This window comes from Coffea arabica, chromosome 11e, assembly GCF_036785885.1.
Source record: "Coffea arabica cultivar ET-39 chromosome 11e, Coffea Arabica ET-39 HiFi, whole genome shotgun sequence".
In the NCBI taxonomy this organism is placed as follows: domain Eukaryota; kingdom Viridiplantae; phylum Streptophyta; class Magnoliopsida; order Gentianales; family Rubiaceae; genus Coffea; species Coffea arabica.
The window spans coordinates 43,920,713-43,938,887 of NC_092331.1; the positions used below are offsets into that span (position 1 = coordinate 43,920,713).

General features: G+C 32.8%; 1 protein-coding gene across 4 annotated transcripts; it reads right to left on the bottom strand.

Moving 5' to 3' along the window:
• Window positions 1–2,166: 2,166 nt before the first annotated feature.
• Window positions 2,167–14,514, bottom strand: LOC113719108 (putative disease resistance protein At1g50180). Of its 4 annotated transcripts, none has more exons than XR_003454752.2 (4): window positions 13,342–14,514; window positions 9,963–11,769; window positions 6,864–6,999; window positions 2,167–2,506 (listed from the first exon to the last, which is right to left on the bottom strand). XR_003454752.2 is itself a non-coding variant. In XM_027244149.2 (3 exons), the coding sequence occupies exons 1-3, from the start codon at window positions 14,408–14,410 to the stop codon at window positions 6,945–6,947; spliced, it is 2,931 nt and encodes a 976-aa protein (XP_027099950.1). In that variant the 5' UTR covers window positions 14,411–14,514; the 3' UTR covers window positions 6,140–6,944. The 4 variants fall into 4 exon arrangements, 1 of the variants encoding a protein (XP_027099950.1); XR_003454751.2 differs by lacking the exon at window positions 2,167–2,506 and adding an exon at window positions 5,762–6,190 and having other exon boundaries at window positions 6,869–6,999; XR_003454750.2 differs by lacking the exon at window positions 2,167–2,506 and adding an exon at window positions 5,762–6,190.
• Between the last annotated feature and the right edge of the window lie 3,661 nt (window positions 14,515–18,175).

An 18,175-nucleotide genomic window follows, 5' to 3' on the forward strand; every position in this document is an offset into this window, starting at 1 on the left:
GTTTAGTAAAAGTTCATTATTCACTATCATTATCATTAGTTAATGATAATGGATTTTTGTTGAACCCATAAAATGTTAGGTAACTTAAAAAATATAGGTATAGCTTTTACATTTTTCCCTTTTTCCTATTTCTTTTTCTTCTAAATTTTCTTCACTCTCTCAATTTGTTCTAGTATTTTTTAATTTAATATTATACTAGTGTACAAGACACATTATAGGCGTATGCAAGCAATTGAAATTAGTGTAAAACCTCTACAAATCAATAAATTTGAGACCATATTGATAAATTTATTAATTTAAAGAGGTACTAATTAATTGATAAATTAATAATGTATTAAGTTCTCAAGTGTACTTACAATTCAAAGAAATGCCCATTTAATCAGCAAAAGTTTTATTTTATTTTATGAAAATATAAAGCATTCTATTTATAAAAGGAGACTAAAAATCTAAGATATTTATGAACTTAAGATGATAATCAATGATATTAGCTACCATAATAAAAATGAATGTTACCTATTGGATTATTTGGGTGAAAATGATACAAGTTCAGAAATCCCAATATTAGAAAAATTTATTATTGGCATCACTAAAAATCATGCTAATGATGAAACTGAGGATGATACTATAGTTTTGGAGCCTGTTATGCAAAAAGAAACACTCAGGGTCTGTTTGGTTGGAAGTAAAATATTTTCCTTGGGAAAATATTTTCCGTGGAAGTAATTTTCCATGAAAATCATTTCCTTTTCATCATTTTCAGGTGTTTGGTTAGTTTATTGAAAATATTTTCTTACTTCATTTTTCTGGTGTTTGTTTAACTTTTGAAATATTTTCACTTTTATCTCTATCTTTACTTTCTACACATTATAACTACATACTTCTTCCCATGCAAAATAAGAAAATTTATCTCATTGTTTAACTTTAAAAAATCTTGGAGAAATGTATATATGAATAAAAAATATCTCCTTAAACAATAAACAAATTGCTGGCCATTTAGTGTCAAATATCAATCACATGCAACGCTTATTGTGACATATATCTTGCACTCTCACTGCTGAAAGTTTCTCTAGAAAAGAATGTTCCTATTATACATAATTAATTACTAGCATAGAATGAGTAGGATGAGGTTTTTTTTTTATTTTGAATATACTAGGGGGAGGGTTGGGTGGTACGGGGGAGGGAGTGTAAGAAAGAAGTCTTGGATTCGAATCCTCCTGTTTACACTATAAAAAAAAAAACATACTACAAAATGTTTTCAATAAGTTTGGAACATACTACAGGCAGGATCCATGCATTTCGGAAAACAACTTCAGTAAATTTGGAAGGGAAGTTGTTTTCCATAAGATGAGTGAAAATATTTTACATAGGAAAATGTTTTCAGTAACTTTTGTGCAACCAAACACGGGAAATTAAGAAAATATTTTCCTGGAAAACATTTTCACCCGAAACAAACGGACCCTCAAAGCATCAATAACACTTCATCATTTCTTATTGTAACATGAGAATTCAAATCCAAAACTTTTAGATGCAATAAGAAAAATAAGGGACGAGACCGGTAGATTTAAATTTTAAGCAATAACAAACTACAATACACACATATTTTAGGAAAATATAATATATAATTTTAGTGAATTATTAATTTATGATATGAATAGGACCAAAGGGTTATATAAGATTTTCAAAAAATTTATTATTTTATTATTTTATCAAAATTATTAAATTAGCTAATTTACCCAAGTCAGGATCAAAAAATTATATTTAATAGAGATTATTAATTTAGCAAATATTAATTTATAGAGTTTTTATTGGTCATTTGTAATAATATCATTCATGAAAATTAGTTTTTGTGAAGGATATTTATGATATAGTGATTTTTTATGGTATTAGTTATTTAGTAATTAATTTCAATTGGCTAATTACTAATATAATTAAAGTTCATATTCAAAAATAAGAGGGCGCATAATTAACTAATTAACAAAAGTACCACAGGCAATCGGCTTTCACGGGTGTGTAATCAATTGGCGAACCCTTTTTTTTTTTCAATCCCACAAGCAACCGGCTTTCACCAGTTTACGGTATATCTTTCGGCGGTCACTCACTACCGGCCCCCACTAAGCACTATTGGCTTTCTCTTATTCGCTCTGTCCACGGTAAGCAAAAATATTCACTTTAACCTACTGAATTTAATCCAATGCATTATCCACACGGTACTGGCCAGGTTGTTACGTCCCTACACCGTGCATTATTACGATGCGCCTGACCAGAATAAATCAGACTAGATGAAGGGGACAAAGGCACAATCAACAATGACTATCAGCTCTATAGTAGAAGAAGGGGACACAAAACTGTCCACACTCAACAATTACTATCAGCTCCACAATAGCTGTCCACACTCAACAATAGAAGGAAGGGACACAAATATCTTCCAATTTTGTGTGGTGATGACAAATTTTGTCTTCCGAGTTGAGGCCGTGTCTCCTTTTCTTTTATACTTGGCACTCCAATGATCCTAATAGCGTCACAAAATCTTTTCAAAGATAAACATATTGAGAAGAAAACCTAATTAAGTGCAATCTTAATTTTTACTTTACAAATGAAGTTCGGAAACTGATTTATCTAAAGACAAGAAACTGTCGATTTTATCGGTAAAGAGAGACAACTTTTGCTTCTTTTTCTTTGGCCCCCTCTACAAAAAGGGAACAAATAAAAGAAAAGTTCTTTGGCTTTGCATATAAACATCATCTCACATTGTCGCTAGTCCAATGCCAAAAAAGAAAAAAGGTCAGATTAAAACTAAAATCTATAATCAAGTATAGCTCTTTCTATATCTTAAATATTGTAAAATATTTAACTATTAAAAACTAAGAAGCTTGACGGTAATAGATGAAAATTACAAAAAACAGTGTTGCTAAATGATGTGAGAGAAAGTTGAAAGATTATTTTGTGAAGTATTATTGTCATGATATGAAGGGAAAGAAAAGAATTAGAAAATAAAAAATGAAGTCTTTTTCTCATCCTATTTATACTTTACTTGCGTGGTCGCTGTGTTTTGTAAAGTTAATCATGGTACATGAAGACCCTAATTGATTTCCCAATTAGTCTACCTAAATCATGGTTTGGATTTTACTCCATCATTTGAGCCCCAAGCCTGCTGTTTTTAGATGGATGTTCCCCAGCTCGAAGAGTCCTTGCCATGTCCAAGTTTTCTAGAAAGGATACTTCAAGTCCAAGTAAAATTAAAGTTCATTTGGGAGGTCAATACCAATATTCGTTAGAATTACTATTTTTTGGAGTTTTTTAAGAAAAATATACTATAGCAATTTAATGTATATGAGGTAAAAAGGTGATTAAAAAATATGTTTGTAAAAAATGTATAAAGTTTGATTATCCTTCCACTTCATCAATCACTTCAAGAAAAAGTTTATTTGCCTAAAAGACACTCGGATGATGATTCCATAACTGTCAGAGTTAATTTCTGTATGGATTCTGGGGGCACTCACGAAACTAATTCGAACCTTGAGCAATTTTTCTTTGTTATTATTCATTGTTTAATCATTATTCTGGTGGGGATCATTTTTTAAGTTAATTATTTTAGCTTACAAATATGAAAATTTTATTTTGCCGAAAAATAAGCCTAAATTAGATAATTAATTTAATGATGTTACTAAACTATTAAGGGAAAAGTAACTAAGCTTTTTAAATATGAGACTATCGATTGACAAAGCCATTTGCGAATGGATTAAATTAGATGGAATGGATGGGATGTTACGGTAGTCTGATTACCAATTTGAAATTAAAAAAAAATCAATGACCAAAGTATAATGGCGAGTATATGAAAGTCAAGCAACCTTAATTCATGTTGGAAAAAAGAGAACACACATTGGACATTCATGAACTTTGAAGTAAGTTTAACTGTTTAAGGGCGCGCTAAGAATCTCCTCAAGAGAATAGTTTAAGGTAAGTGGTACTTACCCCTCTGGGTTTTTTGAAATGTTAAATATGAATTTCCTCAATTAAATGCTTTATTTTGATATATGTAAAATGGATCATATATGCCTATTTGAAATATTTTGCTATGCAATGTTTTATGAAATGAGTGATATATTTTCATGAAATGAAAAAAATGTGCATATGAATTGTGAAATAATTTTATGTTACGGAAAGCTCTAAATGGTCTAAAATAGACGGTAGGGACTATAATCCTAACATGTTATGTTATGTTAGTCATGAGAGCTAGTATAGAGTCTAACCGATTGACTTATGTTATGTTATGTAATTAAGGGGTAATCGCAACACCTTTTGATCGCCCTCTTAAAAGGGGTTCAATCTTTAGGCTAACTACTCAGAAACCGAATATTGCATGTACTTGTTTTGTGAGACATATTTATGAAATGAGATGACATGATTGATATGTTTTATGATTTGCAAGTATGTTCAATGAATACAATCATGTCATGTTATGTGTTTCTATGGCATGTTCAGGGGTGAATACCATTAGAACCTGTGGGATTAAATATCACGTCGGATCGAGACCACTTATGTGCATGCCACTCACCTTCAATGAAATATGTTTATGTAATATATGAAATGGGATGACAAATATTTTTAATTGATGTATGCATGTGATATGGTATGACCGAATTTACAAATGTATATAATATGTATATAGCTACATGATTCGATAGGGGAGCAAGTACTATCTATTGGGCATTCATCGCTCAACCCACATCTTTTTATTTTTTTTCTTGTAGTTCAAGAAACTCAGCTCATGTACATTTAGAAGATAAGTGAGAGAGGTAAATAGATAAATGTTTAAATTTTAGGAAGTTAAAATAATGCATTTTGTAGATGCAATTTAGTGAAGTATATGTATTTCATTGATATCTGTAAGATTTAAACTTTAGTCAAATTTTGTAAGTTAAGATCATGATGCCTTGTATTTATGGGAGTAAAGTCTCATAGATACAACGTACCACTTTGCAAATCCGATCTAGGGACCCGAATTTAGGGCGTGACAAGATTTAAGTTGGCGATTTGTTTGAGATCCTCAAGATTGTGATACACTGTTCCTCTAAAAGAATTGAGATTCATCAATTTGGATAAGTCTCTAGAATTGTAAGACCTGTTATCGAATGAGTCAAGTATCTCCAACTGCTTGGCCAACCCATCTACCAAAGCTTAGGGCTAGAGAAAGAGATCAGGAGATGAAAGATATCTCAAATGTCCCAAGTTGGGTTTTTTTCTGAAACATTGACTATTAGTTAAATCAAGCGGGAAGGCCGAAAGAGGAGGATGGTAAGGGATGTAGAAAGTGTTATTGATATGTAGAACAGAGAGAGATGGAAGCTTTAAATAATAAAAAAAAAAGGTACTAGGAAGATTTAAATAAAAAAAAAAAGAGAAAAGAATTAAATTCAAAGAAAAATTCTAACTGCATAGGAAGTTTAAAGAAATAAACAAAATTTAAGCAAAATGAAAAACGAGGAACGAAAGTCATTTGTTGATACAAGAAAAAGGCACCCAAAAAAAAAACTGATTTGATTTGATTTGTCTACATGTATGTAGCTGTTTATTGTCCTTTATTGAAAATTATTGATAGATTTCAAATTCAGTACGAGTAAAAAGCTGTGAATTATAGAAGAAGGGATGGAATCAAGAAACCTGCATTGGGTAGTGGTAGAATTGCTCTGTTTTGGGAGAATGATGGATCTTAGTAGGAAAAGTAAATACTTTAGATTGGTTATGGTAATGTTTCTTAAAAAAGTAGAGAATAATGTGGTGGTGTCTAAATCATTGAAATTGGGAAAGTTTCCTTATTAATTTAGCCCTCTCTTCTTAAGAACACAAGAACATAGATGGCCTCCTCCCAACTACATTGCTGAATCTAGCTCTATGCCAACAGCTTGTGAGCACAAGAAAAGTTCGAGCAGCTAAACAAAGTGAGACTAACCAAAAGTGACACATTTTTAAATTGACACATTTTTATTGGTGCTTCCACTAAAAGTGAAGGATAATATAACAGATTGGTATCTTTCCCTAATAGCTAAGTAAAGATGCTCGCAGTACATACAAATGCTAGCTACACAACAAGACCTAACCAACTTGCAATCTTGTTGGCCCTTGTCATGCTGGTTTCAGATCATTTGGAGTCCCATAACAGCTGCTATGTGCAAAGAAACTTACGACACAGTAGCTGAAACATGCAAATGAAAGATGGTGCAAGACCTTAGGCAAGAGTTTTCAATACAGAAAATTGGTAATAGAGGCTCAGAATTTCCTGCAATGAAGCTTAATAGTTTAACACATGTTTCGGAGTTTTAATTAACTTTCTTTGGTGTCTAACCATGTGGAATGAAACTAGAAAAAGGACTTAATCAGTCATCATAAGATAAAATTGCAATACGCCGAGCTTTAACAATATAAGAAACAAACTTAATCTTTCATCATAAGATTAATTTGTATGTATAACAAGCTTTATTAAGAATACAATACTCTGCCTTTGTACCTTTTTCGGGAGAATTAGCAGAGAAAATTTTCATATAAATGTTAATAAAGAGTTACAGACTAACATAGCGCCAGCTTTTACACCAAAAAAAAATCACAAAAATGAACGAACTTTAATTTTAGAACCAAAAGACATATTTGTGAATCAAAAGACATCACAGATTGAATTTTGAAAGCAGAATTCTATAATTCCACTTCAAATCACATTAAATTTAGAAAAAAAAATGTGAAAACACTGTAAGCATCCATGTTACAAATCAATTATTCCAAGTTTTTCAAATAATATCCCTCTATGCATTAAAATTTCCATATAAATTAAAAATTGGAGGAAAAAAGAAAAGAGATTAAGTAAGTTTAATTACCTCACATTTGAGTCGGATGAGATCAGGGAAAGCAAGGAGATTCAGTGTAGAATTTTCTCAAGACAAGACCCAAGGTTTTGGTCAAACAGGGTTGCTTGGACAAACAGTTTCTACGAATAGTGTTCGTTCAACCCCTCTGCACAACGACACGAAAATGAAGGGAAACAACCACAAAATTGAGCTCAATATACAATTAAATCTTACAAAATTTCTTCAAAAAGCTGATACAGAAGTGAAAACTGTGAGAAAGACGGGAAAAAGATTAAACAGAAGGACAACAGATAAATAGCCACAAAATTGAGCTAAATCTGCTATTAAATCTTACAAAATTTCTTCACCTTTTGGAAGTGGATCTATTTTTTCATAAAACAGGGGAATGACAACAAAAGTTGTTGTCATAGACAAAAAATTCATGTTATGACAATATTTTAGTGATTTTTCTCATAACAAAAATATGTGTTTTATTAATGACAATAACACAAGTCCTCACCAAAAAATTAACATTATGGGATAATAAGCACTATTGTCATTAAATTTAATTTATTCATGACAAAATTCGATGTTGTCACGAGGTGTTGTCATATAAATTTGATGTATATCAGATAGTATTTAAGGCAAAAGCAGCTAAACAGCAAAACAAATCTGACTCCACGGCAAATTCCCAAAAAACAACTACAAAAAATTTACTATTTTATCACATATCTTTGGAGTCATGGCTAAATGATTCCTCATTTATTACTACGTACTAATATAGTCTCTTATCTTGATATGAAGTTGCAATTTAGAATTTTTGACAGAAGATTAAGGGTCCGTTTGTTTTGGGTGAAAATATTTTCCAGGAAAATATTTTCCTAATTTCCCGTGTTTGGTTGCACAAAAGTTACTGAAAACATTTTCCTATGTAAAATATTTTCACTCATCTTATGGAAAACAACTTCCCTTCCAAACTTACTGAAGTTGTTTTCCGAAATGCATGCATCCCGCCTGTAGTATGTTCCAAACTTACTGAAAATATCTTGTAGTATGTTCTTCTTCTTTTTTAGTGTAAACAGGAAGATTCGAACCCAAAACCTCTTCCTTACACTCCCTCCCCCGTACCACCCAACCATCCCCCTAGTATATTCAAAATAAAAAAAAAAACCTCATCATGCTCATCTTATGTTAGTAATTAATTATGTATAATAGGGACATTCTTTTCTAGAGAAACTTTTAGCAGCGAGAGTGCAAGATATATGTCACAATAAGCATTGCATGTGATTGATATTTGACACTAAATGACCAACAATTTGTTTATTGCTTAAGGAGATATTTTTTATTCATATATACATTTCTCCAAGATTTTTTAAAGTTAAACAATGAGATAAATTTTCTTATTTTGCATGGGAAGAAGTATGTAGTTATAATGTGTAGAAAGTAAAGATAGAGATAAAAGTGAAAATATTTCAAAAGTTAAACAAACACCAGAAAAATGAAGTAAGAAAATATTTTTAATAAGCTAACCAAACACCTGAAAATGATGAAAGGGAAATGATTTTCATGGAAAATTACTTCCACAGAAAATATTTTCCCAAGGAAAACATTTTACTTCCAACCAAACAGACCCTAAGAAGAAAAAATAATTAACGAAGAAGTCACTTGAATTGCACATGCATGCACTGTTAAAACTACAAATAAATGACCAATTTTGTCCTCTTATCTTTTAAGTTTTTGACCAATATGGTCGCTTAGTACTATGGCAAACTAATTTGGTCCTTTAAACTTAAAAAATTTGGCGAAAGTGATACTTTAAACGGAAATTCGGGAGTTGCTTATGAAATTAAGGATTTTTTTCGTGCAAACAATATTATATATTGGGGCGATCTAGTTGAAGTTGCAAGCTGAACTTGATACGGATTCCTATTTGTAATTAAAAAAAAAAAGGAAACAAGATGATAAACAAATATAAACAGGACAAGCAAAGCAAACAAATGTAAAGTCTGCCAACTAAACTTATAAATTTATAACCAATAAAAAAATTGTCTTGCATCTTTTCCTACTTAACTTATATATTTCATTCTATTCAATTGTAACTCTTTGGCATCTTATATTTAACAATCCTTCATGTATATATATATATATATATATATATATATATATATATATATATATATATATATATGTATGTATGTATGTATGTATATGGTTCTGTCCAATTAGTAATAAAAAATAATGATCTTAAAATTTTTCTATAAATATCGATAGTAAATTCATTCATCTTTAAGAAAAAAATTGATAACATTGCTGCAAAAAAGGAAAAGTTACTAAACCCAAACCAAAAAAATCTCAAAAAAGAAAAATAAATTTCCACCATCATTTTGTCCTCCCAGTCTTCCACGGGCACCACTTGCACCGGGAAACAATTCTAGTAACTGAGAATGGAATCAAAGCGCATCATTGTTCTTAACACAAGTTCTTATTGTTGGTTTTGATATCAATAAGACTTGAAGGCAACATGATGCTTCTTTGTCACCGAGTGCTAAACAAAATTTAAGTTTAATCCAAGATATTTGATTAAATAGGGATGGTAATTTAAAACAATACATGGGAAGCACAAATAGTTTAAATAGTTATTAGGCATTTTTTACTCCATGCAACGCTATTTGTTGATGAGTACACATACTGAGCTATTAAATTTAATTTATGAGAGAGTATGTCAACCCATTTCCAAAGACAAGGAATTTAATATACAATATAGAAGGCAATGCTTTCAAATATAAACTTACTTCCTCATCACCAAATTCCTTAATCAGTCATGGAACAGGAATTACATTAGATGATGCTTCAGATAAACAAAAATAAATATTTGGAAGCTAAAACTAAAAAGAATCTCACAGAGCAAGTACTATGATCCCGGCCCGTTTCTTCCGAAGAGGAAAAAAAGATTAAAAAAAACACAATAGTCATTAAAAAGACAAAAGAAAATATTGAATGATGTTGGTGAAGCTTATCAAAATTGAGATTGGAATTGGATGCTAAGGAAAAGGGAATTCCAAGAACTGTAAATTGAATATTAAAAAGAGAAAAATTGGAGGAGAAAAAGTAAAAGGAGAAAAAGAGTACCTGTAGATTTTAACTGAAGACACGTGGCTTATTTTATCATAATCTTGTCCTTGTTGACCATTCTCTATCCTAACTCTGTTGTTGAATTCTTCAGGCATTTGCGAAAGACACACCTCTTTTAGGGTGGTTACATATCTCAACCCATCTGGAATCATTTCCAATTGTTTACAGGGCCCAATCCATAAATCTAACAGCTTAGGCATGGCCCCTCCTTCCACCTTCCACTGCTTCAGGTTATCCAGATCACAAAGCCCGAGATGTGTTAGTTGGGGAAATCCAATTGAGTGGCAGATCATTTCTTGGCCTCGAAAAGAATCTGACCCAAGATCCAGTATTCTTAGCTTAGGAAGCTTCTCGAGTGTTGCCATTGGGTCTTCCTCAATTCTGCTATAACTCAGGCTTAATTGAGTAAGTCCTGCAGGGTGAGGAACCGTCTGGGATTGGTAATCTGGCAACTTCTTGCATAAACTATTCCTGATCTCCAATTCATGAATATTCCTACTAAACAACACCCTTGAAAGAACATCCAAACTCCCGTTGCTGTCATTCGAACATCCAAAATTACATCTTCTGATTATAAGTGAGCTGACGCGCAAGCAGTCCAGGTTTGATATATGATTCATGATGTGTTCCAGGTCCTCAAGATTTTCATACACTATTGCTTTGAAAGATCTGAGATTCCACAATTTGCATACATCTTCAGGATAGCAAAATCTGTTATCGACTGATTCAAGTATCTCCAGCTGCTTGCTCAACCGCAGCTTAGGCTGAGGGCCCCACTTAAGCCGAGGGCCCAACCGCCAGTTCGGAAGATAAAGATATCTCAAATATTTCAATTTCCATAGGACATTCGGTATTCTACAGGAATTATCACTATCAGATAAATCAAGAGTTTCCAAGTACTTTAAATTGCCCAAGGAATATGGCAAGTTTATACTATGACCTCTCAATCTCAAACATCTCAAATGAATAAACTTACCGACATATCCCAAAGGTGATTTGAGATAACTACTTTGGGAGGCCATATCGAAGGATAAAATTGCCAAAACTCTGAGCATCTTCAAATTCTTGACTTGGGACATTATTCTCACCCCTGGATTAGAATAGTCCCATTTACCTACCAACGAATCACACAAGAATGAGCGCAGATGCTTAGTTTGTTCTTTTGGCAGAAAGTTGTATTGAGAGATATCCTCTGGAAGCAAACGAAGGACTAAACCATACTGTGCTTCAGTTGTGGGAGAAGAATCTCGTGAAGGACTTCGATCGACCAGCTTATACAAATTCTCCTCTTTTGCCTTGGCTAAGCATAGATCTCTCATAAGATCATGAAGCCGACATGACTCCAACTGTGTTATTGCAGGCTTCCCCTTCTCATATGCTTTAATTTCAACCATGCATCTTATTGCTAATTCTTTCAAGTAACGCTCTGCAACATCCATCATCGTTTCTTGTTCCCTTTTATCATTCTCAAATATCATACCTTCTCCTATCCACATCTGATATAAACTCTCTACTCTAATGTCGGAATCTTCCCTGAATTTACCCAAGTAAAGGAAGCATGGTTTTAGTTGCCAAGGGAGGTCATAATAACTGTAAGCTAAAACCTTGGGCACCTCTCCTTCTTTTCCAATTTTTTCTCCCTTATCCAGATAAGATTTGATATTCTTATGCACTTCATTCCATTCCCTGAAGGTTTTTTTAGTTCTAAGAATTCCACCCAAAACCACCACAGCCAATGGAAGACCCCTACAGTTATTCAACATTTTCTTTCCTAACTCTTCCATCTTGCCCAAATCTTCACAACCTGTGTAGCATTAAACAAACTGAATTAATATCAACTTCGACGCATATATCATCCATAAGCATCATGTTATCATTTAACAACTATACAAAAACTTTGATAGTCTGTTAATCGGCAAGTCTCCCAATCCAAAGACTTGAGACCTATCAATAATCTTGGAAAAAGGCTATCCTAAGCACTGTTCAAAGACTCATCCAAGTTTGAGCGTCACTGGAATGGGCCCCAACTCAGATGAGTCATCATTAAGATGGAGCTCCCCATTCTGAGATGGGTCTCCTATTCATTGGAGACGCATGAATTGCCAGTGTCTCGTTTAGACTCGGTCAACTCAGACCGAGTCGACCCGGAGACTCAAAAAATTGCCACAACCATCGGAGTCATCCAACTTCAACTCGGATCCAAGTTTCTAGTATTCTAAAATCCATGAAGAGGCAATGAAAATCAGAAAATAACACGTCAAGAACATTGAAAATCCATCAACACTAATTATGAAAATACAATAACAGATGTAAAGAAAAATAAAAAGCATGAGATAGGTAAATAAAGAAACCGGGGAGAGGAAAGTTGAGAGGAAAAAGAAACCAGGAAAGTTTGGACTTGGGAAGAAGGAATTGGGTTATGGCTGTGGTGGAGCATGAAACCAAGAAGACTGGGTCTGAAGTCGGGGAGCAAGACCCATTAAAACTTTGACTTCGACAGATATATCCTTTATTGCCAGTAAGTGGTCGTAGATATTGTGATTATCAAACATACCCCCGTTCATTTTGGTAAGAAGTTCTAAAGCTTCTTACTAAAAATTCGTAGGTAATTCCATGTTTCTTTTTAGTGTGCCATTTCACTTTGAAATCCAAAACTTCTTAAATATTATTGTGTTCTGTTCTTTAAATGTTTAAAATTCCTTATGAGCTCTTCTGACAATTTTGGATAGACATACATATAAATATGTAGCACACTAAAAATATATTTACCCAATATTTACTGTAATCTGAAACACAAAATGATTAGTGACACATCAATTTAAAATCTTATAGTTAGCAATAAGGGTGAAAAATAGAAATTATTTTATCGCAAATTTAAAACATTCATTTGTTTGGAAAGAATAGAGAATGAATTTTAATAAGAATTACATATTTGTCTAAAACAGTGACGATTTTGCTGCGCTGATGGGAAATGCATGTTTGTTTGGATAGGAGTTTATTTGGAAGATTTATTTGAGATAATTACTGTAGTACTTTTTGTGATGTAATGTATGTGAGATAAAAAGGTGATTGAGAAGATAAAAAGGTGATTGAAATTTGTGAATTAAATTTTTTTATTTCAAATCTTCTTAGTCCAAACATAGACCGCCGCAACCATTGCTTTGATTTTTGAACCATGACACTAAGAGACATGTTAGTTTTTTGATTTTTTAAATCCACTGGATTGTATGAATCTGAACATTTAAAAAAAAACAAAAAAAAAAGATCAAGCTGTTTAGGTAAATGGCAGTCATATTTCCGTTGTAGTATTTCAATTGTCTATCGGCAGCCTTTTACATAAAATGAAGTTAATGTGAATAAAGGAGAAAAATTTTACCTTCACCACTTCTCTCCCTCAATGATTTCATGCGTAACAACTCCGATTTCTTTCTTAGCAACTCCCAACTTTCATCCGGGGTCAAAAAACGCAGTTCATGGTGATAACCATTTGGACCAACATGTGCTGCCACATCTCTATTACGAGTTGTGAGCAAAATTTTGGATCCATGCTCCGAAACTGGGATTGCGTCTTTTAGACAATCCCAAGCTTCCATTGACCAAAGGTCATCGAGGACTACCAAACATCTCCTAGCTCGCAAGTGCTGTTGAAGCAGCCTTGCTAGCTCATCTTCTTTGCTCGTCACAATCACATTTCTTTGTTCAGGAATAAGCTTGAGTAGAATGCCTTGCAAGAGATCATTTGGTTGCCATTGTTGTGACACACAAACCCAAGCAAAACCTTTAAAATAATGCTTCAATCTTTCATGGTGATATACCTTTCTAGCAAGAGTCGTTTTCCCTATACCACCCATGCCGTAAATCGAAGCCACACTTATTTTGTGCTCTGCCACCTCATTCAGCAAATATTTAACTAGCACCTGAACATCATTAGGCAGTTCAACCACATCCTCGTCGGCCACAAAGGAGTAAGTGTGCCTTAATTGTTGCTGCCTGGATGTATCACTCGACTCTCCTTCCTCCATTCTGGTCATCACATGCCCATATTCGCCAAAATTTTTGGTGAGATTAGAGATCCAAGTTCTGAGGCTTTGAATCTCCACACCCAAATTGTGACGGGCATAACCTTCTGTGGCGATGCAAGCAATCCTCTTTAGCGTACTTGTAAAGCCTCCGTTTCTTGAAATTGAAACCCTCAAAGCATAATCTTCAACCAAATCACTTGCTTCATAAGCGACAGCTCTAAACTCCGGAACCCACTGTTGTATACTGTCCCTTGCAGTCTGTTTCGTGTCTACATATCTTAAGAACCTTTGTATCCGTTTGAGATCGTCATGAAGGAGTCTGACTTGCTCGCCAACGCCTTGTAGAAACTTTCCTTCTTCAATAATTAATTTACCTATATTCTGCACTGCAGAGGATAGGATTGAGGATAGGCTTTCTGCCATTTTGGATGAGATTATGGTTTGACTCTGCAATGGATGGAATTCACTAGCAAAAGATGATTAGATAGCAAAGGGAGCAATTTATCTTGACTCAGATACTGACAAATATTAGAAGACCTTCACGTATCTTGACGATGAAGTGTGAAAACTTTTATTTTGTATGGTACTGAATTTCTCCGCGTACAGAGCCTTTTGAAATTGGGATAATTTCACAAACCTCCCCTAAGATTTTTGACAATTATAGATAGCTCTCCTCAAGTTTTAAAAATTATATATGCCTCCCCTACTTTTACTATTTAGTAATAATATAGGTCTAGTAAGATAGATTTTCCTACAAAAATCCTAAAAGATCCTTTTGTACAGAACTAGGAAAGCAAAATATAGTATTCTCAATCATTTTCTCCTACACTTTGCACAAATCAACAAGTCTAATTCCGGACAACCATCCAAGCGTAAGTTGTAAAATTAAATAGCCATCCAAAAGATCCTAAATTACATACACAGTATCAATACTTGCCATGCAAAAAAAAAAAAAAAAACACACACACACACACACACATACACAAACCCCATTGATAACTAATTTTTATATCCAAAATTAAATATCAATGCTTAAATATATTTTGAATACAAGCTAATCTGACCTAGAACTGCCATTACAACTATTCTATGGCCTTAAAAATAATATTATCTCAAAAGTAAAGAATAAATTCTACCTCCACAATAAAATTATAATAAAAAATTTCTAATCCAATGAAAAAAACCTTATGTAATTATTGACATTTTGTAAAATCTTTTCTTGACGACAAAGAAAATATGACAAATTCCATATTTTTAGTTTTTTCTATTTCAATTATCAATTTTATTATTTATTTCTTTGTCACTGCGAGTCTTTTCATTTTCTTCTAGTTTGATACATAATCTGTTCCCTCTATTTATTTTGTAATTTCAATTTGCTAATATCCACAAAATTAAAATATAATAAAAAGACTTTATATTAACTAAAAAGAAAAGAGCGAAAATAGACATGAGATAGAAAAATAGTTTTTTTTGGGTTTTGTAAATTAGTGCCTTAAATTTAAAATTGTTTATCGAGTGAAGTGCATTATAGGTATTTTACTATGCAAAAGGGAGGTAAGTGTCTGGATACCTCAAGGGAGTGAAATTTGTTTACCAAGTGGAGTGAAATTGTCGGATACCTCAAGGAGGTTTCTGAAATTGTCCCTTTGAAATTTCCACGGGTGCATTGTTATTGTTGGGCCCCACACGGTGCTAACCAGATAGTTCCACCTAGGGGTGGCAATCGGGTCCGTTTCGGGTTGGCGAGTCGGGTTGAGACCCCAGGTATAACAGAAAATCCACTGACCCGAACCTGACTCGCCAACCCGAAACGGGTCAGAATACCTGACACGAACTCGAAAATTTCGGGTTGGCGGATCGACCCGAAATGACCCGAAACTTAATTTTAATTTATTAATTTACCACTATAATTTCTAATAAAACCAATTTCATACAAGACTAATTACATAATCAAGTAATAAAATTTTAAATAAATAATCCCAAACCAAATCTAAAATAAATTAAAACACCGTAAAAGTGTTTTATCTCAAACCAAATATAAAATAAATTAAAATAGTATAAAAGTAAAACATAATATAATTCACTATTTGTCCAAATATAATACTTTCAACTTCACACAAGTTAAATAAATTCATTTAGGATTAAGTGATTAATGCCTTTGGAAAAAAAGAATAATTTAGTTTAGTTAGATAAAATAATTTGTATGTTTATTAAATTATTTTTAATTTGTAAACAGGTTATCGGGTTATATCAGGTCACCCACGGATTGACCCAAATTCGACCCGATTCGGGTCCATCGGGTTCGACCCGATTCTGACCCGAACCCACGAAATCTCAATCCAAACCCATTAATTTCGTGTTAGGTTCGTGTCGTGTTTTCAGGTCGTATCGGGAATTGTCACCTCTAGTTCCATCCATTCCCACACGATGCATTATTAGTTTATTACCGTGCATTTTCAGAGTGCACCAGACCACAATAAAATAAATCAAAGTGGTACGGTGCTGGCCTACTAGACCAGAGTAAATTTGGTTCGGTTGACGAGCATTATTGCTAGAAAAAATAAAAAGAAAAGTCAGATTAAAACTAAAATGTATAATCAAATATGTGTTCGAATAGCAGATTATTTAAAATAATTACTATAATACATTTTATGATGTTATGTATATGAAATAAAAAAATGTATTAAAAATTATGATTGTGATATAAGCAAATAATTTGATCCATATATCCAAACACACTAGCAAGAGAGAAAATTGAAAGATTATTTTGTGAAATACTAGTATGGTGAAATATATCTAATAAATGGAAAGAAAAGAATTAGAAAATAAAAACTGAGGTCATTTTTTCATCCTATTAAAAAATTGAGTTTTGTAAAGTTGCCACCCTTAGTTATTATTTATTGCTTAATCGTTAATGTCCAACGCGTTCTCTTTTTGGCTTTTGGTCATTGAAGGACCAAAGGATTAAAATAATTTATCTTGCTTCAAAATCATATCCAAAGTTGGATGAAGTTTGATGACAATATGATATCTACTCAATACAATCACCATCAGCTCCACAATAGAAGAAAGGGACACAATACCTACTGCGTGGTGATGACGGGACACAATACCTACTCAAAAATTGAAAGATTATTTTGTGAAATACTACTATTGTAATGAAATGTATCATATGAAGGGAGAGAAAAGAATTAGAAAATAAAAAATGAAGTCATTTTCTTATCCTATTTAGTACTTTACTTGCGTGGTCGCTGTGTTTTGTAAAGTTAATCATGGTACATGAAGACCTTAATTGATTTCCCAATTAGTCAACCTAAATCATGGCTTGGATTTTACTCCATCATTTGAGCCCCAAGCCTGCTGTTGTTAGATGCATATTCCCCAGCTCGAAGAGTCCTTGCCAAGTCCAAGTTTTCTAGAAAGGATACTTCAAGTCCAAGTAAAATTAAAGTTCATTTCGGAGTTCAATACCAATATTAGTTAGAAATACTATTTTTTGGGGTTTTTTTAAAAAAAATATATAAAGTTTGATTATCCTTCCTCTTCGTCAATCACTTCAAGAAAAAGTTTATTTGTCTGAAAGACACTCGGGCAATGACTTTATAGCTGTCCGAGTTAATTTCTATATGGATTCTGGGGCACTCACGAAACTAATTCGAACCTTGAGCAATTTTTTTTTTGTTATTATTTATTGTTTACTCATGAATGTCCAATGTGTGCTCTCTTTTTGCAAACATGAATTAAGATTGCTTGACATTCATATACTCGCCATTATACTTTGGTCATTGATTTTTTTTTTTTCAATTTCAAATTGGTAATCAGACTACCATAACATCCCACCCATTCCATCTAGTTTAATCCATTCGCAAATGGTTTTGTCAATCGATGGTCTCATATTTGAAAAAAGTTTAGTTACTTTTACCTTAATAGTTTAGTAATATCATTAAATTAATTATCTAATTAAGGCTTATTTTTCAGCAAAATAAAATTTTCATATTTGTAAGCTAAAATAATTAATTTAAAAAATGATCCCCGCCACGACTAATTTTCCTTTCCCACAACATTTTTTTTGCAACTTTTGTTTTAGACAGCCTGTTGGAAAAAGCTGCAAGTGATAAATGTCATTCCATGACATTTGTAAAAAGTTTTTCGGAGTTTAGCCTTAGTTTGCAGTTTGCCAGTGAATCG

Bases quoted from the DNA above. Each gene is read 5' to 3' on its own strand.
- LOC113719108 (XM_027244149.2), bottom strand. From the start codon at position 14,410: ATGGCAGAAAGCCTATCCTCAATCCTATCCTCTGCAGTGCAGAATATA. The intron at 11,770-13,341 runs GTAAAATTTTTC...AATGCTACACAG, and splicing joins GAGGGAGAGAAGTGGTGAAG to GTTGTGAAGATTTGGGCAAG. The intron at 7,000-9,962 runs GTACTCTTTTTC...GTCGTTGTGCAG, and splicing joins TCTTCAGTTAAAATCTACAG to AGGGGTTGAACGAACACTAT.